Genomic DNA, 25,849 nt, shown 5'->3' with positions numbered 1-25,849 from the left:
TTGCTGCGGAGCGGCAGCACCTGGAGGTCCGTGATGGGCGAGTGGTCAGCGATGGTGACGTCCAGGCTGAGGCGGCTGACTAGCTGCAGCGGCCGCAGGCTGGTGACGTGTTCGTAGCGTCCCAGGCGCCGCTGCAGAAGCTGCTCATAGGTCAGCAGGAACACGGCTCGGTTCCGACCCGGGATGCTGGCCGCCATCCTGAACACCTCCACCTCCGGCTCAGGACTGGAGGGGAGGAGAAGGGTCAAGACAGCATAAGTAAAAAGTGACTTTCATGTAACTTTTTTTTTTTTAAGTATTTTTTGGGGCTTTTACGGCCTTTAATCAACAGGACAGCTTGAAGAAAGGAAAGGGGAGAGATGGGGGGGGGGGGCGACATGCAGCAAAGGACCACGGGTCAGATTCGAACCCACAGCTGCTGCCAAGGACTCAGCCTACTGGGTGAGCCAGAGGTCGCCCCACTTTCATGCAATTTTAAGGTACTTGTACTTAACTTATGTTTTTTCCATTTACTGCTACATATCAGAGAGGAATATTGAAGGCTATGTTTTAGTTCACTACATTTATTTAAGAGAAATAGTTTTGTTTTTTTAAGATTTAAATGCCCATTTCTGATCATCCATGCAGCCGTTGACTTCCATTCATTTTTATGTGGTATGAGTTTCAAGTTGTGACCTGAAACTTGAGATACTGTATAGCCTACATATTGTGTTACTGTTAAACTTGCACTGAAAATTGTCCGTATCAAAACTCTCTATAGTATGCTTTGGGAACTATTTGTAGTAATTTAATGTTTACGTGATCGGTCCTTTATTAGGAGCCATTAGGAAAGTGAGGTGGAGCGGTCCAAGTGGAGAAATCATGAATATGAAACTGCTACTTCTGTCTAATCTCACAGCTTCCACTTCGATCCTTTCCTTCCTCCTCAGCTCTGTCCTTTTACAGCGGAGTCAGTGAGTCACCAAAATCTAATTTAATGAAATGTCACTTTTCATATGACAGCTTGAAACGTGATGTCACTCCTTCCATATGTCACCTTTTGGGTCACAGATTTATACGACAATCCTCCTCGCCTCTGGTGAAATGATCTTATTTCAGACTCTCACACACACACACACACACACACACACACACACACACACACACACACACACACACACACACACACACACACACACACACACACACACACACACACACACACACACACTCACACACATTCACTCTTTGTGTCTAGATGTGGCTGAAGAGGTTTCAGTTGGGTTATTATCAATCTCTGTTTGCAAAATAGGAACATTAGAGGGCGCGAGCACTGCTTTGTAATTAGGAGGAGACGCCAGACCATAGGAGTGGCCACACACACACACACACACACACACACACACACACACACACACACACACACACACACACACACACACACACACACACACACACACACACACAGAGGTTTCTCTTACCTTGCAGCACCTGAATCTTTGTTCTTGGCTTTGCCGTTGTCCTGCTTGACCCTCTTTTCCTTCGGTATGACCTCGCTCTGGTAGACTCGCCCTCCAATGATCCTGGTTCACGGGGTCAAAGGTCGAGGATTAGAGCGGGGCTCATATTCAGGACCACCCATTGTCACGTTTCGACTGAGTTTTCTCACACAAAAGACAGGATTTTTGTGCGCAGCCGTCTAAAAGTTTTCACCCTCTCTTGTCTGCTTGCTAACATCTCCATAGCAACTGAAACATCATAAATCCTCCCAACCAGACAGGATGATATTATTCATTAATTTTTAGTTCCAAAGTGTTAACTTTGGTGCTCCATTTCCTGCTGATGAGATGTTTTTATGGATCCAAAAATATTTGATCCAATAATTTGATTTCTGCCTTCCATTTTAATGATCAGCTGTTCATAATAGGACTCGAGACTAGCTTTAATTATGGCAGTTACCTTCTGAAACTTGACCATCCTTACTGATAACAATAGTCGTTGGTTCATCAACATTTAGCATCTATTTATTAATATTCATAACATGCTCTGTTCATTTGTAAATGTGCCTTTCATCTATTTATTTCTAAAGTTGTACTTGCACAAGTTTCACTTTTTAAACATTAGGCTTCTACTGCTGCTGTTTTCTGGTTATATGTTTATTACATCAAGAGAAGCCAAGACAATAAAGATCATGCTGATTCTGATTTTATTTACAGGAATTAGAATGAACATCTTAATAGGAGAGCAGTGGTTCCCAACTTGTGGGTCAGGCACTTTCTAGGGGTCCCAAGATAAAACTGAGTGGTCACAACAAATGTAAATTGAAATATGTTTTGTGACTTTTCTCCGTTTGCCTTTTTTTCTACTAAAGTAGGCTACTGGTTGCCATATAAAGCCTATAATAACCTGAGATCAAGGGTCACAACATTGCTTCATTTCAAAGAGGCAGGAGCAAAAAAAATGTATCTTCTAATTGCATCCTCTTTTCTTTGGTGAGTTCTGTGTTTTAACATAAATTGGAAGTTTACATGCTCTTAAGAATATTTTACGATTCGATTATGTTGTAAAGGCATTTAGTCAGTTTTTACTATAAGCTGAGATACAAGAGTTTTAGGCGACACTAATGTCTATAAAACCCAATTTTATTATGATTTTTAGGTTCACTATGTGTGTTATTGTTGCTGCTCAGTTGACCTGCAAATCTCTTACATGGTGAAGTTGGAGACGTAGGCTCCCGCGGGGATCTGAAACTGGAAGACGCCCTCGGCAGCGGCGGAGTGCCGGTTGAGCATGGCGCAGTACACCGCGGTGAAGGCGTAGCGGGAGATTATGGTGGTCTTGATGGAGAGTTCCTGGATGTGCGGTTTAGTCTCCTGCAGAGGTAAAGTTAAAACAGCATTATTGCAAAACCTATACCACTTGGACTTCCAGATCACTGTTTGTAAATGCCAATTTGGCACGATTTTACGCAGCCCTGCTGTGCATATCGAGAATTTATTTTTGATAAGCCAAGATTCCTCATCCCAAGAAAACCCTAATTTCCCCATAGTTACAATAACCAAACAGAGGCAGGGGAATGTGTTCCCATGAGCTAAGATCCAGTGCATTACAGATACTCATGCCACATCTGCGCGCTTGGCGGATCTCCTGTGCGTCACGCCCTAAAGCGCACAATTTCAGGGTGACACAATATGCTTCTGAATAACTGAAACTAGGTCATGCATTCTGTATCACTGTTAGAAATAAAAAGTTCTGTTTAATCAAATGTTTTCTTAATCCCAGGGAGATTAGTCACCATAAACTCCTAAACTCTCAGATTAGTGACGGATTTAAAGGTGTCATTATGTAGCTGATGTGCCAAAACATAATGCCTAAGACAACAGGCTAATGTAGGGCATTGTTTTTATCCTTCATTATAAATTAACCACTTACAATTTATTTTTCTTTGCTTTGCCTATAACATTGTTTTTAAACGTTTTGGACTCAATCTAAATGTTTTAGCCTCTAAATTTAAGGAACAAAAATAGATTAATATTAAAACATCGTCATGTCTATGTAGTAAATTTGACTTTACCTTGGCTAGTATAGTTTTCACCTGCCGCGGGACCCTGCGTGGCGCCTGTGTGTACAAAAAAATAGTCAGATTAGAAAATCCAAACACAAGAATGTACAACCCCTTCGTTTTTTAAATGTCTTACAATGCCTAAATCAAAGTCTGCGAGGTCGGAATCAATGTCATCTGCAAACTGGGATTCCTCCAGTCGCCCCAGTACTCTCGGGCTGGTGCATATAAGTAAAGTCAGCAGCAGCAGCAGCATCTTGCAGTCCTTCTCCAGTAAAACTTAAAAAGATAAATGGGACATTATTATTTCCAGCGCGCAGCGTCTGCGAGTATCCGTCTGTCCAGACCAGAGTGACCGGACAGAGCGGTGACACGGTGTGGAGGAGAAAAATACGCCCACCCACTGGAGGAGAGGGATGCAGTGTTTTCAGTCCCACTCGTGAATGAGTGGCAATTTGGGCTGCTGCTGCCTTCAGGGACTGTCGTTTTTTGTTGTTGTTGCAATTATGAGTTAAACCCTTAAAAAAAAGTGTCTGAAAAAAGTGTCCAGTCTGGGAGGAGCAGAGAGCAGGATTCGGCTATATAGCGGAGGCCTATTTGAGGGATTTAAATTACATTTTGCTGTATTTCCTTCCACCATCAGATTATTTTCGACCGTGTTCGTCACTTGTATGTTATTCACACCATTTAGTCAGGTTTGACACAAAAAGAGAAATACGGCTTTGAAAGGAAAGTCTCCCCCATGTGCATGTGCTACTTGTAACCACCACTAGGTAGCTGACATGAACTTTTGTAGTTCAATTAGTCCCTCGTATAATTTAAAATGAGCCCATGTTTGACATTCTGTGTGATAATTAGTAGTTAATGTCTTTTTTTTTAAATATAGTTTTTATGCATTCCTTTGTTTGTTGACCTAGTTGACAGTAGAGGCAGAGATGGGGTGACAATTTCTTTATTTCACAATGACCACTAAGGGAGGTGTACGGACATATATAGGGAGGGTGGACAAGTCTATAGAGCCTGTTAGAAGGATGTGCATGTGCTCACAGAAGAAGTGTTACAATGATTTTGGTAACGTTGAAGAGATCATTCTGCAGAAGAAGTAGCCTATGCTTCTTCTACATACAGTACTGTAAACACAACACAGAAGAGCTGGAGTTTACAAGGAGCACTTGAAGGCAGCATGCCATTATTAATATTTATTATGACCTTCCATCAGCTGCCTGAAATCTGACCTTTGTTCCATAATAAATAATATACATTTGCAAAGTTCACATGTAACTACTATTATTTTAAGCTTCGTATGATACATCCTAATAAACGAAAAAAAATTAAATACTTTTAAAGTTGTTAATTAATTTAATTAGAAAAACGAAATGTCACTGAAACGCCGTAGGACTCTAAATAATCATTCAGTGTTTTTTAGGGAGTTATAATCGTTCATTGGCTCTTTATTTTCTTTATCACACTTAGCATTTACATGATAAAAAAGAATACATTACATTATTTCCCTAAAATCAAGCATTTAGTCAAAATCAAAGTGACAATAAAAAATCCACTTTTAGCATTACAATGTGAATATGGAGAGGTAAAGGCTTCAGCAGTAAGGTCTACGTTGGGCCCATCTTGTGGGCATAATGCAACATTACATCTTTCTCATGTAAACTGGGGATATGTGCCATGAAAATGATCATCTCTGTGTCTTTATATTGATTAAAAAGCTACACATCAGAATGATATTTGTAAAAATATGCACAATTTGTGACTGTTGTATCAAAGTCCCAGTCCTTAGAACAACCAGTCTGATGTGAAATCTCTGTGTAATCTAAGATTGAGTCAAATCTGTCCCAGGTATTTACCCTGCCCACACTGCAGGTCAAGTTTCAAAGTTTCCTTCTCCTCTCTGGCTTACATGAAACACTGCAAATATTGACTGGGGCTGGGAGTCGATCAGTTCGGTGGATTTTAACCTTCAGTTTTAAGCTCAGCTGTGTCTGCAGAAGGACCGTCTGTCTATTTTCATATATATATATATATTTATATATATATGTGTGTGTGTGAGGGTATGTGTGTTTGAGCCCACAGGCCTGGAAACATGAGGCGTCTGCTGCTGCTACTTCTGGGGCTCCTGCTCCTCCAACAGGGCCGCTGCTTTGAGTTTGTGATCGATGGAGAATGGGAGGAAGAGACGGTGAGTTGGAGGGTGTGAGCGGGGACTGGGAGAAGGTTTTAAATTCACAGAATAGAGTTTAAACCACTCTTTAGACTGATATCAATCTTAAATCAAAGTAAGGATCAAATTGGTTGTGATTTATGAACTGAAAGAAAGATAAAATATAAATGTTTATTCTTATGTGCATTAATAGATTTTGCATCTGTTGGTGGTTGTTGGCCTTATTTTTTATGGGATTTTATGATTTTCACATGAATTAAAACAAAAAAGTGAAACTGAGAAACAATTTAAAGGGGAAAAGTGTATATTGTGTATTAGGTGTATTGCAAGAGTAGTACATTTATATACTTTTGAGAGCTTTTTTGTGTATAGGTAAAATGTTATAATGAAATCTAAATTCTTGCACCTGAACTTTGACCTTAAAAACTCACCTTTTGTGTAGCAGAAGCTATAGCATTTAGTTATCTCTGAAATTTGTCTACTCTCTGTACTGCAGAAAACATACAAAATTGATGTCTTATTCTTCTTAACGGGCAAATTCTGCCTGATGGATTATTATCATTATTATGACAAACTTTCTTTCTTCTGTATATATTTGTTTTTTGGAAGTGCTTGCCCTGAATTTTGACCCTTAAAACTCACTTAAAAAAAAAAAAGAAAACTGCTGACATGTCAATGCTTTTTGTTATCTCTGATGTCTGTCTAAACGTGAGTTAAGCCACATGAAAGGCTTAAGTTGTTGCAGAAAAAGAAATACAGATTTTCATCCTAATTTTCTTTCTGCCACCAGTCAGATATACGGGACCATCGGGAGAGACACAAGGTGAGACCTTCTACCACACAACCTGACTTCTCTTATTTACAGACTTGTCTAATTGTAGAATATAGAGCCTGAATTGTGGGTTTGCTTTTCTCCTTGATGTTGCAATAACTGCAATCATCGATCCATGGGGTGTACAGAATCTGAACTAATTACACAAAATCACAAACAAACCTACTCTGATCCTTCTGGTAATCCTGTGTCGTCTGTGTTTTAATAACCACAGTTTGTGAATTATAATCCTCTCCCAGAGAGTAGATTAAGACAGTATGGAGCTGATGTGTGTCTGTGTGTTTCAGAGAGCGATATTGACCAGCGAGGAGCAGGAAGACTTTGAGGTATGACTCCCGACTTGTTGTTTGAGCCCTCTCCACTGTGACAGAGTTTAACCTTATCAAATAGTCAATATGCTGCTGTTTGAAGAGATTCCCATGACTGACGGGTTATTGACTTTGTTCTGCACTAATCCTGCTCTCATTTGTCTGTCTGCCTGTTTGTCTGTCTCTTCCTAAGAAATCAAATCAGTGGGACGGTCTTGTGAACTCAGTTGCATTATTTTGTGTGTTTTTTGTTTTTTTAAATCACATTTAGAGGAAGTGTGTAAAAAGATTGTGCACAGGACATCTTAAGTCTTAGGCATAGAAATTTCAACTGTTCCATATGTCATATTTTTAGTCATTGTTATGAGGTTTTCTAAATTTCAACAAACCTAAGGGAATATTTAAGGAGGAAAAATATCTTCACCACTTTACCTTGCTGTCAGACAGCCCTTTAGAGGGATAACTGAAGCCATTATAGTCTCTCTTCAAAGCCACCTGACTCCTTTGACAAAAACAGTCATTTTACCTCGCAGAACACAGAGTTGCTGGTCTACTGCTGCCTCAATCGGTTAGTTTGTTAGTTTTGTTAGTTCCTAACCTTTAAACTGATATAATTTTTGTATCTAAAATCCGTGTAGCTTCTGCTCCCCCCTCCCCCCCCGTCCACAGCAGCACATTGCTTAGCTTCTGTGTCGGTACTCCAGCCTGCTTCTCCAAACTGGGGGCGTGCAGACCGCCATCTACTGTAGCTAACACACTGACTATGGAGAAGTAGCTCATACAACCCCACTTCAAAAAATCCAAACTATACCTTTAAGATCTTTAGTTTGTGGTACACAGTAAAAACGTGAGAGGAATTTCTTAAATATTAAGATAGATGAGAAAGAAGTATCCAAGTTCCAAATAAACAGAGGTCCAGTTAAGAAAAAGGGGAGAATTCTCAGAAAGAAAAATCCATAAAATCAGAAAACTTTATTGTTTTAACTGCTGAGCTCTCGACACCCAGATCCTCCTTTTGTCTGCTTAATATCGCCGTCACTTATTCTGTCATCGCCTGCACAGGCCATCCGTGGAGATGACATCACCGTCAAGAGCTACAAGGTGGAGAGCCGCATCACGTCGCGCTTCGCCCACACCACCGTCAGGAGCTCGGTGGTCAATTCGGGCTCCAAAGCCCAGAGCATCGGCTTCAACGTCCAGATCCCCAAACGAGCTTTCATCAGCAACTTCACCATGTGAGCCCAGTTTCACACAGTCCAAACAGCCCTTTAAAGAGAGCTTGTAGAGTTTTCAAGAGCCAAGGGAATTTTAAACAGGAATGTGGGTGAGCCATTATGAAAAAGGGCTGTCTGTGGGAGTGAAATGTGTTTATTTGTACGTTATACATCGATTACATATACAAAAAAAACTATATACCGGTATATAAAACACTAAAAGACATAATAATAATCCAAAAAAACATAATAGGGGCTCTTTAACTTTTCACTGTTTGTGTTGCAGGAATGTGAATGGGATCACATTTGTGGGCTCAGTGAAGGAGAAGACAGTGGCCAGGAACCTGTACGCCCAGGCCAGAGCCAGAGGCAAGGCGGCGGGCATTGTCAGGTACTGGACCAGCGTCTTGGGGTTCAAACCTCCGTAGAGCTCAACAGCTTCACACAGACTGAAATGGTTCTGCTTTACAGGGCGAATTCCCAGGACATGGAGACGTTTAAGACAGAAGTCCATGTTCCACCCGGCAGTAACATTGAGTTTGAGCTCCACTACCAGGAGATGATGCACAGGAAGCTGGGTTTCTACGAGCACTCCCTGTACCTGCAGCCCGGGAGGCTGGTGCCACAGTTCCAGGTGAGGATTTTTGCGTGTCTGGACAGAATGTGCAGTGGCGGTTCTAGAGGGGGGCAGGGGACCAAAGGGTGGCCAGTGCCTCCTTCATATTAAGCCTCGACCCCCATCTTAATATTTTCATACATTTTTAACCATACTTTTATCCCCAAAGAGGGGATATTATTCATGTGCATTGATAAATAAAATGTAGGTTAACACTGAATGAGTATTCTTGTATTTATTGTTATATGTGTATCAGTATTTTGTAGAACCAAACCTATGGAGGGTTGGTGGTATGTAATTCAAATTCAATTCAAAACAACTTTATTTATCCCCGTAGGGCAATTCTGTTTTTAGCCTACCAGTCGTATCAACAAGACAAGACAACACTTAATCTGGCATACAGACAAACAGAGAAACACTGTCAATGACATCATATTGCATAAATGGGCATCAAAAACAAGCAAGAAATACACATACACAGGCCACGATACTGACTAAGCAGCAACCAACTCTCAAAATAGTAGCATATTAAATAAATAATAATAATACTAAGTAAATACTAAATAACTAATAATACAACACTTGTGCTTAACATTTGGGACCCCTAAAATCGCATGTGGCCCCAGCCTGGCCCCACCATTTGAAATGGTCTTGAACCGCCACTGAGTATGTGTTCCTGCAATGGTCACTGACCCGGTTTCTCTTCAGGTGGATGTGTACATCTTTGAGCCGAAGGGAATTTCCATGGTACAAACACCAAACAGCCTTGGAGAGCAGTTTGCAGGGATGATCAAAGTTACATCATCCAAAGAGAAGGTAAGACCGAAAAACACCCAGAGAGCCAGTACCAATTCTCTTTCTTGTTCTAGTGATGTATTGAAAATGTTCAGAAATTAGAATTGAGAAATCTGGATCTGCATAAAGGTACAAATGTAGCTGTGACGTGATTTTTGGACGGGAACCTGAATCCTTTCTTTGAATTTGAGAGATTTGCACAAATTGAGCAAAATCCTGAATGAGTCAGACATTTAAAGGTATATTCCTTGTTGTATTTATTCTAATAATTAGAATAATTTTCTACTACTACTTACTTGCGTTTAGAATATTTAACACAAATGTACCGTATACCCTAAAAGTCAAGAAGGAATCTCCACAATCAAATAAATGAATGCATGAATGCCTTCATTGTCATTGCATGTTCACAAACATTTCCTGTCTCCCATAAAAGAAAACTGTTCCCATTCACTCTGCTCAAACACACACTCACATACTCGCACATTAAAGGCGCGGGAAGTGATTCTGCGCAAAGATTGTTGATATTTGAACTCAACTGCCAAACAACACGCGCCCATGAAGAATGACAAGAAAATGACAAAGAAGTAATGACAACAGAACTGTCAGCGCGTCCACATGATACAAGCCTTCCATGATCGCGCACATCCTTCCCTTGGCCAGTCAGTCTGGCCAAGAGCGCATTCAAGCCCATTCCAATTTTTTCCAAATCGAGGCATGATGCGATACGCGCGGCGGCAGCAGCTTTTTGTTTAATTCAACATGACGCCCACCGGGCAGCAACCGGTAGCGGCTGCGCCGCTTACCGTCACCCGGCTCGTTGGTCTGATTGGATGAAGGACTTCCAATTGCGCCAGGGGCATTTGAGCGGTGTCCGTTGGTGACGCCCCTTTGGAAATGGGCTGTGAATGAACCTTCCCCAGACCCACTCTCAGTTACCACTGAGAGTGGGTCTGGTGTAAACCAGGCTATATCTAACCAGTTGTACCATGCCCTGTGTCTGTGTGTTTGTGTGTCTCCAGGCTCATGTTGTCTTCAAGCCCAACCTCCAGCAGCAGAGAAAGTGTGACAACTGCACTGGAAGCGCAATAGACGGCGTCTTTACTGTCAAGTATGATGTGACCAGGGACAGCAACGCCGGTGAACTACAGGTATCACATACTCATCCAATACCGTTTAAAGCCTCATTAACGAACTTGTTTAATATCACATACAGCTAGAAACTGTTTGGAGATGATCACTAAAGCCTTCACTGTTTCCTCCAGGTGTCAGACGGCCACTTTGTCCAATTCTTTGCTCCTTCCAACCTCTCGCCTCTTCCTAAAAACATCGTGTTTGTCATTGACGTCAGTGGATCCATGTGGGGAGTCAAGATGAAGCAAGTAAGTGGTTTGCTTTTAGAAGAAGAAATGTCTGGAGTGCCCAGAAGTTCAAACAAATCGCGAAGGTGCTCTTTGGAAGTGCAAAAAAATTAAAAAGCCTTTATTTAAATGGCTATTTCATATCAACATTCTAGTACATTAAAAATAGAACTGGGCAACAACCCACGCAAAGTGGCACAGACGGCCTTCTTCAGGGTGTTCTTCACGTTATTTATCTTTTTTTTCTTCTCTTTTAAGTAGTTTGTTTACATTGACATTTGGGCACTTTGACGTGTTATTATGGAACCCACGCAACTTCTAGGCAAGACCCGCCCTTCAATAGCATTGACACGCTACTATTGGCCAGGCGTCCAAGGTAACGGAACCCGATTTGTTCAGGTCCTATCCCCTGACCAGTCGGCTATCCTAACCTTAACTACTTGAGGTCAACGCCTAACCCATTTAAACCCAAACTTCTCTCACAGACAGTGGAGGCCATGCAGGCTATTTTGGATGACCTGACCATAGATGATCACTTCAGCATCATCGACTTCAACCACAATGTGCGTTGCTGGAGCGAGGAGCTGGTCGCCGGCTCCTCCATTCAGATCGCAGATGCCAAGAAATACATCCTGAACATCAAACACCGGAGGTATGAGAGAATAATATTCTTTATTATAACATTTTCATTGCTCTAATTAACCTGCTAAACACAAACTGTTAATGACTATATCAGGGTTTCCCCTGCCATTATAAGGCTTAGGCGCAGCACCCAAGCCGTTTTGGGCAGCCCCTAAGCCGAATGAATGTAAAATCAATGTGAGCATTAAAACTAACTTAATGACTTGATTAAATGACACAGGTCTAATGATTGTAGTTGGTCCCCAGTGGACTTCCTTAGTAAGTTTTGTCTTCAATTATCTGCTCTAGCTTTTCCAACGTTTTAGACACAGATATGGTAGCCTATATCGACGACGTTTAATTTCCGGGATTGTTCAGGTGCCGCTGGACATTCCGCCGGATGTCCCTCATTTTGGCTGGATGTCCGTCTTTGTGTTTGAATTTTAAACTCCGGTGGATTTCTGAGGGCTATGGTTAACTGCTCCTCAGATCTCTACAAGGTAAATCCAGAGAGCTAGCTAAACTATCTGTCCAATCTGAGTTTTCTGTTTCATGACTAAAACAACTTTAGAACGTACACACGTTCCACCAAAACAAGTTCCTTCCCGAGGCTATTTTAAAGAGGCACCGTTGCTCCGTCCGGCGCTCAGCAATGCCCAAGACAATTGTGATTGGTTTAAAGAAATGCCAATAAACCAGAGCACGTTTTTCTCCTATCCCGGAATGCTGTGTGGACTAGCCAGACCCTCCTCCACAGCGCTGTAGAGGAAGGTCTGGCAATGCGAGACTACAGACATGGTAATAATAATGGTCCAGAATGATGTGAATTTGCATATTTGTTTTATTGAAAAACATTTTCTCGAGGGAGGACGCCTAAACCCCCACCAAATACGTGCACCTATGTCATCCACAAACCGAGGGAAAACACTGTATATTTTGCTGACCTTCGACCCCAGGTACCAACATCAACGAGGCACTGATGAGAGCAGTTCAGATGCTGTTGAAGGCGTCCAATCAGGGTCTCATCGACCCTCGCTCCGTCTCCATGATCATCCTGGTGTCTGATGGAGACCCCACTGTGGGTAAGACTGACTGGTGCTCCTCTTAAAAAGGTTTTAGGTGAACAAAAATAATTCACAAAAATGCTTTTTGAAGGTGTGGAATCCATTTTTGATAATGCTTGATGAGACCTAAATGTCTGATGTGTGTGTTTGCTGCTATGCTATGCCCTTAATCTGAGCATGCTTTGATCTTGCACTCTAATACTCTGGCAGCCCTTCCACCTGTGTGTGTGTGTGTGTGTGTGTGTGTGTGTGTGTGTGTGTGTGTGTATGTCTGTGTGTGTGTGTGTCTGTGTATGTGTGTGTTCTTTTTTTTGTTTCTTTCCTTTTTTCCTGTCTGTTTTTGCTTTTTTTATTACTGTCTGGTCTAGTTTACTGTGTGACTGTTATGAGAAATAGTGGCAATAAAGTTACAAAAGAAAGAAAGAAAAGTGTTTTAGGGTGGCCCTGTTGACCAAGTTAAACTCCACTGTCAGGTTTAGCAGCTCATCCACCCACACGGAGAAAGAATGCATGGAAATGAAAGCGAAAAGAACATGCAAGTCTTGTTTCTTTAGTCAGTAAGATGCTATGCTGATTCCTGCAGGTGAGATCAAGCTGAGCACCATCCAGAAGAATGTGAAGCGGGTGATGAGGGAGGAGTTTTCTCTCTTCTCGCTGGGCATCGGCTTCGACGTGGACTATGACTTCCTGGAGCGTATCGCCATGGAGAACAGGGGCATGGCTCAGAGGATCTACGCCAACCATGATGCCGCAGAGCAGCTACGGGTACGACAACGTTACCTTCAGCAAACAACTCGGCATCACTCAGATCTTCAGTTCCTCTCGAACAACAAAAAATCTTTCACAAACGTTTCCCTCATGAAAGTTGAATTATTTCCATGCATCATATGTTCTATGTTATATTTTTAAGTGATAGGAAAATAAATACATGCACACAGCATGCAGTGATATGCAGAAAAGTAATAATTAAGGCAAATATCTTACATGCAACCATGATAAAACTGAAACCATTTTCATTATTGATTAATCTATCGATTATTTTCTTGATTAATTGATTAGTTATATGGTTTTATAAAATGTCAGAAAATGGTGAAAAATGTCGATCAGTGTTTTCCAAAGCCCACGATGTCCACAACTCAAATATATTCAGTTTACTCTCGCAGAGGAGTGAAAAAACTAGAAAATATTCACATTTAAGAAGTTGGAATCAGAGAATTTTTATTTGTCTTCATAAAAAAATGGCAGATTAATCAATATCAAAATAGTTGCCGTTTAATTTAATAGCTGACGACTAATCGATTAATCTTTGCATCTCTAAAAACCAAGCCACACTGCCTTATGCACTATAATCTTAGACTTTGTCTCTGCCTCCATGTGATTTTGGATGTTTCACTATGACATGCAGGAGAGCAGGGTTTAGTTTCCTGATGCTCTTAAAGATTGACAGCATCTTCTTCATTCCCCTGCAGACCTTTTACAGCCAGGTCTCCTCTCCTCTGCTGAGGAGGATCACCATTCAGTTCCCAGAGGACTCTGTGTCAGACGTCACCCAGAACCGCTTCGATAAATACTTCAGCGGCTCCGAGCTGGTGGTGGCCGGGAAGGTTCTGCCGTCCGAGAGCAACACCCTGACCAGCTTCACCACCGCGTCTGCCGTGAGTGTAACGCACACAGCAAGCCATATGCAACCAAAATTCCGGGCCCTGTAGAAAGGCATTCTCTATGGGCCCCTCCAGGCATCCATAGCTATTCATTCTGGCATTTTCTTTGGGCCCTCCTCACATAAGGGCCCCGGGTACTCAGTCCCCTTTTCAACCCCCAGTCAGACACCCCTGTTCACAACATGTTCGCATGAACGCACAATCAGAACGTTGAGTGTTCAAGGCCAGGAGCTGGTACTACCAGTGTCCCCTGTCCCATGTCACCTTGCAGGCCCGGCTGGACATCACCCTGGAGACAGAGGGGGACTACGCGGAGCTGGACACGGAGCTGGCCAAGCAGCAGCACTCGTTCACGGGCTTCGCCAGACAAATGTGGGCCTACATCACCATCAAACAGCTGATCTCTGAAAGGTGAGAAAGGTCCCCGAATTCACAAACAGGAAACCGTGAGAAAAAATCAAGAAACAAAAACCTGAACACCCTGAAGGAGGCCGTTTTGTGCCGCTACGCGTGGGTTGCTGCCCGTCAATTTTTAACGTACTAAGATTTCTAGATAAAATAGCCATTTAAATAAAGACATTGTTTTTGCTAGAAGAGTGCCTTGGACCTTTATTTCTCTTTCGAACATTTGGGTTCGCCTTCCAAAGAGCACCTTCATTATTTGTTTGAACTTGTGAGCACTCCAGACTTTTTTTCTTTTACTTCCAAAGAAACAAAATCCTTAATTGGAAACGAATGCAAATAAATGAGCTTAAAGTGTCTTAACACGAATACATCAGCTAAAACTCAATAAAAAAAAAAATCTAAGGGCCTTTTCTCACATTCAAGATGCATTTTTGTCATTGTATGAACACAACAAAATTACGTTGGTGGCGATCAGTGCAGCAGCAGTAAATCAGCATGTCTATCAGGAGACATTTGTTTTTTGTGGAAGTGTGATGGTAATTTGCATCACCGTCAGTATTTGACAGCTGCAGCGTTGCTCTCCTGCAGGTCTCTGGCTCCCACGGCTGCCAAGAAGAGGAAGATCACCCAGCGGATCATGTCGCTGGCCGTGGAGCATCAGTTCGTCACTCCTCTCACCGCTCTGCTGGTGGAGAGCGAGGACGCCAAGGAGAGGCTGCTGGCCGACTCCCCGAAGGACCCCAAGCATGGCTGCTGCTCAGGTGCCTGACAGAATATACACCCTTTACATGTTGATTAATGTCTAAACCTGATTTTCTTTTGTGATTAACAATTCTATTTTTTTTTTAAACAACATACAAAACATACAATTCGCAACACGAACATATCCCCCCCTCCACCCCCGTCACTTCGTCACCCACCCAGACAAAAATCAAGAAAAGATGACACAGTAACTACAATATTCAAGACCATTCAACAAAATAGACAATAAATCCAATTAACATAATAATGATTCTGAGCAATCTCTAATTAAAAAAATTAGGCTTTTTTTGTGATTAAACAATTGTTCAAATGTTTGCAAAATCACATAAAAATAAAATCACAATAAAATAATCAACTTAATGGTCTTAATGGAATCAGTAATGATAATGCTGATGAAATGACTCCGGGGGTTACCTTTATACTATGTCGTGTGTATGTAGGAGTAGGAATTGGAGGAGGCTTAATTGGTGATCCTCCGGTGCATGTGGTCTACCAGCCTCCACCCTGGGTCCAGATGACCACTCCGGCCCCCCCGAGTCAGGCGGCCAAGGGCACAGAGGAGTGGACCTTGCCTCAACAGGTCAACTTAGGTAACACACACACACACACACACACTTCTGACGACTTCCATAAAATCATGAATCCCCAATCGAGTCACAGTGTTAAATGTGAACAGTGCTGGATGTGTGACGAGTGTTTCTCATCCAGTGGATAACGACCCTCACTTCATCGTCCACCTGCCCAGAAGCAACATGGACGTCTGCTTCAACATCGACTCCACACCCGGCCACATTCTCAACCTGGTGTCTGACAGCGGAACAGGTACCAGACTGTGCCAAATGTCGTGTGAAATATCTTTAATGCCGTATGTGCTGCATGTTATAGGTGAACATCCGTGGAGGAATAAGTATTCAGATCCTTTACTTCAGTACAAGTATTAATACCACACTGTAAAAATACTCTGTTACAAGTTAAAAAAAAAAGTCCTGCATTGGAAATGTTACTTAAGTAAAAGTATGTAAGTATTATCAGGAAAATCTACTTAAAGTATTAAAAGTAAAAATACTCAATGCAGAAAAATCCTCACATTTTAGAAACTGGAAACGATCCAAACAGTTCTGTATATCAAAGTGATTTAATGGTCTCATCATTTCAGCTTGGCTTGATTTATAATAAAACATCTATTTTATATACTACATCTTAATTTGTAAAGTAGCTAGTAACTACATTCCACCACTGGTGAACATGTAGCATTTTAACATCAGAGATGGATTATTAATAACCATATCTATTAAGGCATTTGTTTAATTACTGTGAACAAACAAGACAAAGATAGAAAGAGGAAACCTGTTAAAGGGGTTTAAAGAATTTTTAAATATGCTCATTTATTTCTTGCTGCAAGTTAGATACGAAGATTAATACCAGTGACTGGAGCTTTTCTCATTTCTCTATTTCGTGTGTCCTCGTCTCCTCTTTCCTCCATCCTCCTGCCTGCGAATCGGAAATCAATCTCAGCGCGCCATCTTAAAGGATGTCTCAATTACTAAAATTTATCTCGAGGATGCGCAGGTGCACCCATGACGTATAAAAGAGGCGTGACACACAACTGGAATATACTACAAACTAATTGCTGCTTCTTTAAAATGACGGCTCCGAAGCACGGAAGTCTCATTTTGTTAAATGCCTGTTGCCTCGAATCCTCGTGTCTTCTCCTCGCCTCTCTCTCTCGCATCTTAGGTGGGAGGGACAAAGATGTGAGGAGACGAGGAAAGGAATCGAGGATGTACAAACTGAGAAATGAGAAGAGGGGGGTAGAGTCTTGTCGTCACTGTGCCCCACCAAAGAAATAGTCCCACACATAACCCACGTTAAAAACCACTTGACAGTTTTTGTACAGATTAAACAAACCAGATATAACATGTTAATTAGTGAGCTTTAGAGATGCTGGTTGTATTTTTTTTAATCTTTCAAAGGAGCCAGGCTGGCTGTTTCCCCCCTGTTTCCAGTGCATATGCTAAGCTACAGTATGCTAACCATCTCCTGGCTGTAGCTTCATATTTAGCGGACACAGAGAGAATGCATCAATCTTTTCATCCAAGTCTCTGCAAAAAAAAAAAATGTAAAAACTCGGGTATCAGATGACAAAAGTTGCTCGGTAATGTGTCACTTGATCTATTTGCTGCAACTTTGAACTTAGCCTAACTCTAACCCCGAAAAATGAATATCTACTTTTCATATTTTGAATTTCCCTTTTGACACATTTGTCACTTCCCACTCAGTACTGTCCACGGGTTGACGCTCCTCTTTAACCTTGTCTCCTGTAGGTGTGGTGGTAAACGGTCAGTTGATCGGCTCTAAGCAGACACACAAAAGCAAACTGAAGACCTACTTCGGCACCATCTCCGTCTACTACCTGCCTGATGGAGTCAGCGTGACCATCAGCACCGACAGCATCGCCCTGACTGACGGCAGTAGCAACCACTCCTTCACCTGGGGGGCCACGGCTGAAATCACACAGGATGGGTAACCGGCTGTCGCACCCTTTTTTTACAGCGTGTGCCTTGACATCAGAGACATTTTTATCTCACGTTGTTACGTTTCTGTCTTTCAGTGTGAGGATTTCCATCGTGAAGAACTCTCATGTTTCCATCCTCATAAATGACAATATCCAGGTGATGGTGTTGCTTCACCGTGTGTGGAAGAAACATCCAGTCAACGTTGACTTCCTCGGCATCTACATTCCCAACAACAACCAGTACTCCCCTCTGGTCCACGGACTCATAGGTACGTCTGTGCTGTGTCGTGAAATACTCACAGGAAGCTATACAACTACAGGGTGTTACTGTGATATCAGTCAGACCTCAGACTGTAGAAAAACATGGAGGAAGTCACCCAGAGGTTCCTGAAGGGAAACTATTTTTGATAGTTACTGGATCTATTTAATCTAAATTTGAAAAAAACAAACATTATACAATAATATCTGCGAAACAGAACAATGACTCTCATAATGACAGTCAAAAACACACATTAGAAAAAGTCAAATTAGCTATTGAGAGCATAACCAACAGTTGAAAAACTACTCACTTTATTTCAAGTTAAGTTGAGCCCACATCAATGTAGTTCAATTTTTGGAGCCAGCATCTAGTGGCCATTAGTGGTACTGCACCTCAAGGCACATCGACACTGGTTGTACTGTTACAGTACCTTACAGCCTTAAAGATAATTATTTGCTGATTTAAGATGTCTAAAAATGACTCAACCTATATTAAGCTGAATTGTGTACTTTCGTTACACAAAAAGTTTTCAACAATGTTCAAGGCAGAGAAATTTAGCCACCCGTCGAAGGTGTCATACCCCCCATGGCGTCAGCGTTGTATGTGTCTGCCAGAAGCTGCCATATATTGACTTTTTTTATACAGTTTTAAGCCACATTTTTTAGATCTTGGTTGTATTTAACTATATATTGTAACTGGATGAAGGATTTTAGTCACCAGACATTTGGATCTTAAGTCATCCGAGAAACAAGCTGAGCAAACGTCAGCGGCAGCTCGGCTCCAGACCCTCCGGGACGTCATCTCCCATGATCCCACGCTGCTTCACAATATCACCAAACTCTTGTCTAAGGGTTTGTTGTTTTGTCGAGGAACTTTCTACCTAACTTTTGTTGATACAACGGACGATAAGGACGACATTAACTGCTCGAAACTTTACAAGTTGTACCACAGCCTAACTGTACACGGATCTTCTTTAACTTGGAGATTTGAAACTGAGAACGTTTGTGATCTCTCAGGGCAGTTTTCCAGAGAGCCTGATGTGAGCGTGTATGACATGCACGAAGGGGTCGACCCTCTGAAGAAGGAGGCCACCATGGATGTGAAGGGCAACAAGCTACTCGTCACCAGGTAGGTTTTAACTCCACTAGAACTGATTTCTGAACAAACACATTTCTTTTTAAAACCATAACCTCTTGTGTGTTTGTGTGTATTAGAGGCTGGCAGAAGGACTACAGGCACGATAAGAGGCGCGGCTCAAACGTCTACTGCTGGTTCATACACAACAGCGGGAAGGGCTTCATCGACGGCCACTACACCGACTACATCGTCCCAAATCTCAACAGCTTCCTGCAGACTCTCTGAGCAGCCACAGACACATTCAAGCACCCTGTGCTGCTATCAATCCCCTGGGTCAGTGAGAAAATGACACCCATTTTTAAAAGAGTGTAAAACAGGAGCCAGAAGAAAGAGGGGAATTTTGTGTACATCTACCTTTCCTGATTTTACAAGGATAAAATGCTTCGTTCCCAATTACTTTCCAAAAAAAACAACACAAGAAGTCACTTTTTTCTGTAGAGTTTATTTGGACAAAATGTACATCTGCAATGTTAAGATCAACTTGGTTATTATTACAAAATAAAAAAAAACTAATTGAACACATTGCTCTGGGTTTCTCTGTGATGACTCGCTGGTAATGCACTGTGGGGGTGTGTATATGTACAGGTGAATCTTGGGGGAAGTAACTCTGACACAGTAGAGTCCCTCAGCCAAACGGCTGCCTGAGGTTAGAACAGGAAGGTTGTTAGTTCAGGCCAGTTTTGAGAAATCCTCATAGGCGACGTTCACTCTCTTCCCCTTCTGTTGACCCTGAAGACGTGAGAAAATGAGACTTTAGTGATAGCTGCAGCATCGGTACTGGATACAACAAATGACAAATATGCAACATAAAAGTGAAATGCAGCTCATGGAACTTCTAAGATCCTGTTGGTAGATAAAGAGATGCTTTTATTTTCTACGTAGTGTGCGCTATCAAATACTTTCGTCCATGTTCTATTTTTGGAGTGCATTGTCACATATAGCCACTTTTAAAATAAAACAAAAAGGAGGAACTTTTTTTAAAGTATCTTTTTGTGTAAAGTGGTAAATACAGTATGTTTAATTCAACCACCACAGATTGTGCATGGTGATTAAAGGGTTATTTCACCCATATTACGGAAAAACATTTTCTCACAGTGATTTTGTTTTTTTTAGTGCCCATATCATTACCTCTGCCAAGGAGGTCATGTTTTTGGGCTCGGGTTTGTCTGTCTGTCAGCAGACAAAAGGGTGGGAGGGGGTAGCATGGGCCAAGGAAAAGCCCATTCCATTTTGGAGCGGATCCCAATTACGGAGCAGGTACATGAAATATTTTTCACTTTCGTTCAACATTGCGAGATGCGGCTGAGATCTACACTCTCCGAATGCTTCCAGTTGAAAATGTTACATTCACCAGCAACAGCTCTCTCCAGGAACAATGTCTCTGTTGCTTTGGCTAATAAACAGACCTCGCTGTGAAAGGTGGGGACTATTCATTTATTTTTTTTAATTTAGGGACTATTTAGTTGGTAGAGGGTTTTTGTGAAAAGTTTGTGAAAAGTTATTTTGGAATCTTTGAAATTTCATTTTTTTGTGCTTCAAGAACCATGAAACAAAACCAGGCAGAAATGCCAGAGGACTTGGGCGTCAAAACCAGGTAAAATAAAACCCAAACCTACAGTACAGGCCAAAAGTTTGGACACACCTTCTCATTCAATGCGTTTCCTTTTTATTTTCATGACTATTTACATTGTAGATTCTCACTGAAGGCATCAAAACTATGAATGAACACATATGGAATTATGTACTTAACAAAAAAGTGTGAAATAACTGAAAACATGTCTTATATTTTAGATTCTTCAAAGTAGCCACCCTTAGCTTTTTTATCAATAAGGGAAAAAAATTCCACAAATTATCCCTGACAAAGCACACCTGTGAAGGTAAAACCATTTCAGGTGACTACCTCATGAAGCTCATTGAGAGAACACCAAGGGTTTGCAGCGCTATCAAAAAAAGCAAAGGGGCTACTTTGAGGAATCTAAAATATAAGACATGTTTTCAGTTATTTCACACTTTTTTGTTAAGTACATAATTCCATATATGTTCATTCATAGTTTTGATGCCTTCAGTGAGAATCTACAATGTAAATAGTCATGGAAATAAAAGAAATGCATTGAATGAGAAGGTGTGTCCAAACTTTTGGCCTGTACTGTATCTGCATGGTAAGACAATCCTAGAGGAAAATGAGAATATGCTTTTTTGTAATTTGGGTGAAGCGGTTGACCGAAGACTGTTTCTACTATACAGTTTTAATAGGCAAACTGTCAACCAATCAGAAACAAAATAAACCAATCAATGATAAACCAACGACAGGTACAGATGTGGAAACAGCCCCTCGAAAAGCTTACAGAGTCGAGCGTGAGCGTAGCGCTGAAGTTCTTTTCGTCTATTCCCTCCAGCAGAGCCTTGGTGTCTCGGTGCGGACCGTTCAGGATCATAACCTGTTTACCTGCAGGACGTTTGACAACAAGATGCTGATGAGGATAGAAAAGTACAGCTGAGGTACATCGCGATGTTTCCACCAGTGATCAGTTTGACACAACTGCATTCAATAATCTGTAGAAACATGGTTTACCTGGCGCAGGTATGACCGTCTCTAAGTGATTCTGGTCCAATTTCAGCTTGTCTCCGGAGTCGATCATCTTCACCACGGCTCCATATTTGTCTCGGACCTCCTACGAGAGAAGGGATCATCGGCTTTTTAGCAACACAGGTCTTCTTTCTTTTCCCCACATGCACATAACGATGCGACAACAAATACAAAGCTTTTTATTACCATGATGACAGCCTTCTTCTTGTGGTACCTCTCTCCCAGTCTCTTGGTGACAACTTTGACCACAATGTTGGGCTGCAGCCAGTGATCCGTTCTGACCGACTGCTTCTTCTTCTCCTCCATCTGAACAGAAAGCATTGCAACTGGAATAAAAAAACCGACCGAATGCAGGCATGCCACACATAGAGGACGAGACAAAAATCATCTTCTCTACCTCCATGATCTCTTCCAGAGCAGATTTCTTCTTCTTCTCCCCCCTGGTGTCTGAACTGGTGTCTTTCCTCTTGGTTGAGGAGGATGATGATGATGATGATGCTGCTGCTTTGAGAGCACTAGGACCCAGGGAAGCACTACAGGGAGACACAAACCGTTTCAGGTAAAATGATTGAATTATAGCTGCTTGAAAATCAGGCAGAAGAATTAGCAACGTTCTAAGAGCTCTGTACCTCGATTTGGAAGGCCCGGCCACAGATGAGGAGGCGCCCAGGTTGAAAGCAACTGCAGAAAAAAAACATGTGAGGGTGAATGGAAAGAAACGCATAGTTAAATGTGAATGATCCCAAACAAAAACAATTAAAAAAAAAAACTAACCTTTTTCTTCTTCACTCTCGCGTTTCAGCTCTGTGAAAACTGGAGTTTCCTACGGATTAAAATATAGGGATAAAACATAATTAAATGTCAAATCTGTATTAGGGCTGCACAATATCTTGTTTTTGTAAACGTCGTCGCGATATCGACCGGCGCAGTGAACACACCGCGAAAGGCTGCAACATTTCGCGATCGACACTATTTTGTGTTTGTTGAAATAAGATATCAGCAGAAAACTGCACGTTAAAATGTAACTGTCCCTTTTTATTGGTGCTGCCTTTTAAGTTCAATTTAATGTTCAATTTGTTTACTGAAAGAATTCATTAATTTCATTTGTTTTAAATTCAACAAGCAATTTGTTGTATTTTAGAAGAATACTGAAAGCAGCAGAAAAGCAGAACTGAATACATTTTAATATTTGTTCATCTATCGCAAGTAATACCGTTATCATGATACTCAACAAGGTTTTTGTGGGCGCCTGGGTAGCCAACTGGTAGAGCAGGCGCCCATATATAGAGGTTTACTCCTCGACGCAGCGGCCGCTGGTTCGACTTCGCCCTGCGGCCCTTTGCTGCATGTCATTCCCCCTCTTTCTCCCCTTTCATTTCTTCAGCTGTCTTATATAAATAAAAGGCCTAAAATGCCCCAAAAAATAATCTTAAATTTTTTTGCCTCCTATCGTGCAGCCCTAGTCTCTATTGATCTTCACTACGTGGAGCTGAAGTCTGTCCTGTCTGGTACTCACGTCTATCTCCTTGCCGTCGCGGCCTCTTCGGACCTGCTCCTCGATGAACCTGGCGGTCTTCTCCTCGTCGTCCAGTTCCTGCTTCTTCTTCTTCGCCTGCTCTTCTTGGCGGCGGATGGTCTCCGGGTCGCGGTCGATGTACTGGACGTACCAGCCTTTAGGGGTCTCGTCCACCTTGCAGAGACCTAGCGGTAACATTCAGAGAATAATTACACATTGGAAATAATCCATGAAGCAGTGTATTCCCTGGGTTTGTCAAAGACTTAGGTGCACATATTTGGCTTTGGATTAGGGGTCCTCCCTCAGAAAATGTGATGTTTTTCAATAGAAATAATCATCAATTTCACATCCTTACCAACATACCTGTGTTGGGGGAAAAAAGCTAGAGCAGATAGTAAATAAATAACACACAAATGCTTAAAGCCAATACTTGCTAAAGACGTCCACTGGAGACCAAACTACAATAATTAGATCTCAGTGTCATTTAGTTAGTTTTGATGCTCACATTGATTTTACATTCATTCGGCTTAGGTGGTGCCAACAACGATGTTGGTGCTGCACCTAAACCTCATAATGTAAAAACCCTGTGTAGAACCACATGTTGAGAAAGCTTACCTTCTCTTCCCAGCCACTTGGTGAAGTCTGTGAGAGTCTCCCACTGTGTGGAGTTCATGTGGACGTGCTCTCTGAAGCTGATGTATTCATTGTAGACAATGTTGTTGTGCACTCGCTTGGTCCCTGCGGATGAAAGACGACGACACATTGAAACGGTTTGCTGCCAGTAAACAAGTAAACATCCGGATAATCAGTGCGGCGATCGGAACTCACCAAAACGTCTTCTGAGCAGCTCCAAGAACTCGCTTTTGAACTCGCTGGGAGGAAAGAAACAAGATTAAACTCCAACCATCTGTAGGTCAGCTAAAATTAACGATAATTGATGAGATAATCGTGAATGAACAAGATAATTATCTCAGAATTTATTTCTAAGACAATTCCCATCAATTCTCTCTGCGGATAAAGTGGCCAATCACCCACTCTCTACACATGACATACTTTATCATTCCAATATGCATCTTGCACACTACTTTGTACTATTACTTTTGGCACTCTACATCCCACTCCATGTGTACTTGTCTTGATATTATGTCTTATTTGTATTTTTGTATATTATGTTGATATGTGCCTATATGTATATTGTTATCTCTATTGTACAGTATGTTTCTATATTACTAGTTGTCTATGTATAGAGAGTTAACACATACCGAAGTCAAATTCCTTGTGTATGTAAGTATATAAAAATCGATTCTGATTCAGAAAAAAACAGTGAGGATGTGTTTCTCTCTCAAGTGAACGCATTACGCTTCCGTAGTAGTAACGTTACACAACGTTACACCAACGTGTTGAATGTATGCAGATGAAATTTAAACAATTTCCCCGAAGGGGTCAATAAAGGATTCGGATTCTACGCCATGAGGGAACTCACTCAGAGAAATGGTCCATAAACTTGTTTGGGTCTTCTGAGGCCAGCAGCAGCTGCCTCTGGTGGGACTCGGACATGCAGTGACATTTAAAGCCATTCTGGAAAGACACATTAGTTCAACTTATCAACAACAACAACAACAACAGATACACTAAAGTAGACGGATTTAACGAACATCTAATTTTTACCTCATCGCGGCATTGTTTCTGACACATCTGGCAATACCATCTCAACTTCTGGAGACCTTTGGATTTTATCCGGTTGGCTATCGCCTTGGGGGAGAGAAAATCCGCCTTCCCCATTCTGACCAGCAACAATAAACATAAAACAACCTATACGTATCGATTAATAACGTTTAAACTGAGAAAAGCCTGCTCGAATCACAGCTAAACCACCAACAACCGACCGCTACTAACGTAAACAGCTTCCGTGTGTTCAGCGTCATAACCTAACGCGAGAGCTTAAAACACGCGATAACCGCAGCTGCGTTCATGGACTCATAAACTTCGGATTTTACACAATATAGCGTAATGATTTTTTTTTTCAGATGGATAAATGGATAGATTCAGTGGTTGCTAAACTTTTTTATTTACATCAACACATACATACTAAAATGACACAAATTAGACATTTGATAAGATTTTGTCCCAGGGTCCTGCCTCTGATAGGGTTTTTGCTGTTAGATGTTTTAGAAAGTGTATGAGATCAAGACAGTCATACGTTCTGTCATTGTGTTACTTACTGATGGAAGTAAAGTGAAAATAAATTATGCTCCTGGTTGGGGAACCCACTTTGGGAACCACTGAACTATTCAATAAAGCACAAATTGTTTTTCATATGAGTCACAGATTCTACGTGGTTTACTTTTAATTTCAGGATGTATATTTTGTACTTTTACTTGAGCCCAATTTTGAATACAGGGCTTTTAACTTATAACAAGAGTATTCATACACTGTGAAAAATTTACTTTTACTTAAGGTAGATATCGGAATACGTCTCCCATCT

The 25,849-nt window shown here is 41.5% G+C and overlaps 3 protein-coding genes across 3 annotated transcripts in view; 1 reads left to right on the top strand and 2 right to left on the bottom strand.

The window, feature by feature from the left end:
- Positions 1-3,961, bottom strand: part of itih5 (inter-alpha-trypsin inhibitor heavy chain 5) — a 17,912-nt gene extending 13,951 nt beyond the window's left edge. Inside the window, exons 1-5 of the mRNA XM_039791177.1 lie at positions 3,678-3,961; positions 3,554-3,598; positions 2,689-2,852; positions 1,461-1,562; positions 1-225 (exon numbers count right to left, since the gene is read on the bottom strand). The exon at positions 1-225 is cut by the window's left edge and continues 47 nt beyond it. Of these exons, the coding sequence (XP_039647111.1) occupies positions 1-225; positions 1,461-1,562; positions 2,689-2,852; positions 3,554-3,598; positions 3,678-3,797 (656 nt within the window). The 5' untranslated portion in view covers positions 3,798-3,961. The remainder of the gene's footprint in view (positions 226-1,460; positions 1,563-2,688; positions 2,853-3,553; positions 3,599-3,677) is intronic.
- A 1,513-nt stretch (positions 3,962-5,474) lies between these two features.
- Positions 5,475-19,779, top strand: itih2 (inter-alpha-trypsin inhibitor heavy chain 2). The gene is made up of 21 exons (XM_039792085.1): positions 5,475-5,732; positions 6,505-6,537; positions 6,834-6,872; positions 7,917-8,089; positions 8,355-8,459; positions 8,540-8,702; positions 9,393-9,500; positions 10,499-10,627; positions 10,742-10,858; positions 11,323-11,482; positions 12,406-12,540; positions 13,106-13,287; positions 13,992-14,177; positions 14,455-14,594; positions 15,177-15,349; positions 15,791-15,940; positions 16,059-16,172; positions 17,675-17,873; positions 17,962-18,134; positions 19,141-19,252; positions 19,339-19,779. The coding sequence occupies exons 1-21, from the start codon at positions 5,637-5,639 to the stop codon at positions 19,484-19,486; spliced, it is 2,835 nt and encodes a 944-aa protein (XP_039648019.1). The 5' UTR covers positions 5,475-5,636; the 3' UTR covers positions 19,487-19,779.
- On the bottom strand, positions 19,684-25,291 carry kin (Kin17 DNA and RNA binding protein). The gene is made up of 12 exons (XM_039792084.1): positions 25,033-25,291; positions 24,848-24,942; positions 24,193-24,236; positions 23,980-24,102; positions 23,365-23,549; positions 22,623-22,671; positions 22,478-22,529; positions 22,246-22,381; positions 22,035-22,154; positions 21,834-21,933; positions 21,607-21,707; positions 19,684-19,990 (listed from the first exon to the last, which is right to left on the bottom strand). Exons 1-12 carry the CDS (start codon positions 25,144-25,146, stop codon positions 19,931-19,933), a joined length of 1,179 nt encoding a protein of 392 aa, XP_039648018.1. The 5' UTR covers positions 25,147-25,291; the 3' UTR covers positions 19,684-19,930.
- Positions 25,292-25,849: the final 558 nt, after the last annotated feature.

Source organism: Perca fluviatilis, chromosome 23, assembly GCF_010015445.1.
Source record: "Perca fluviatilis chromosome 23, GENO_Pfluv_1.0, whole genome shotgun sequence".
NCBI classification, from domain to species: Eukaryota; Metazoa; Chordata; class Actinopteri; order Perciformes; family Percidae; genus Perca; species Perca fluviatilis.
This window is presented reverse-complemented; position numbering and strand designations above follow the sequence as displayed.

Bases quoted from the DNA above. Each gene is read 5' to 3' on its own strand.
- itih2 (XM_039792085.1), top strand. From the start codon at position 5,637: ATGAGGCGTCTGCTGCTGCTACTTCTGGGGCTCCTGCTCCTCCAACAG. The intron at 8,090-8,354 runs GTGAGCCCAGTT...TTTGTGTTGCAG, and splicing joins TTCATCAGCAACTTCACCAT to GAATGTGAATGGGATCACAT. The intron at 16,173-17,674 runs GTACCAGACTGT...TGTCTCCTGTAG, and splicing joins GGTGTCTGACAGCGGAACAG to GTGTGGTGGTAAACGGTCAG.
- kin (XM_039792084.1), bottom strand. From the start codon at position 25,146: ATGGGGAAGGCGGATTTTCTCTCCCCCAAGGCGATAGCCAACCGGATA. The intron at 23,550-23,979 runs GTAAGCTTTCTC...TGTTACCGCTAG, and splicing joins CAAGTGGCTGGGAAGAGAAG to GTCTCTGCAAGGTGGACGAG. The intron at 22,672-23,364 runs GTGAGTACCAGA...TTTAATCCGTAG, and splicing joins GCGACGGCAAGGAGATAGAC to GAAACTCCAGTTTTCACAGA.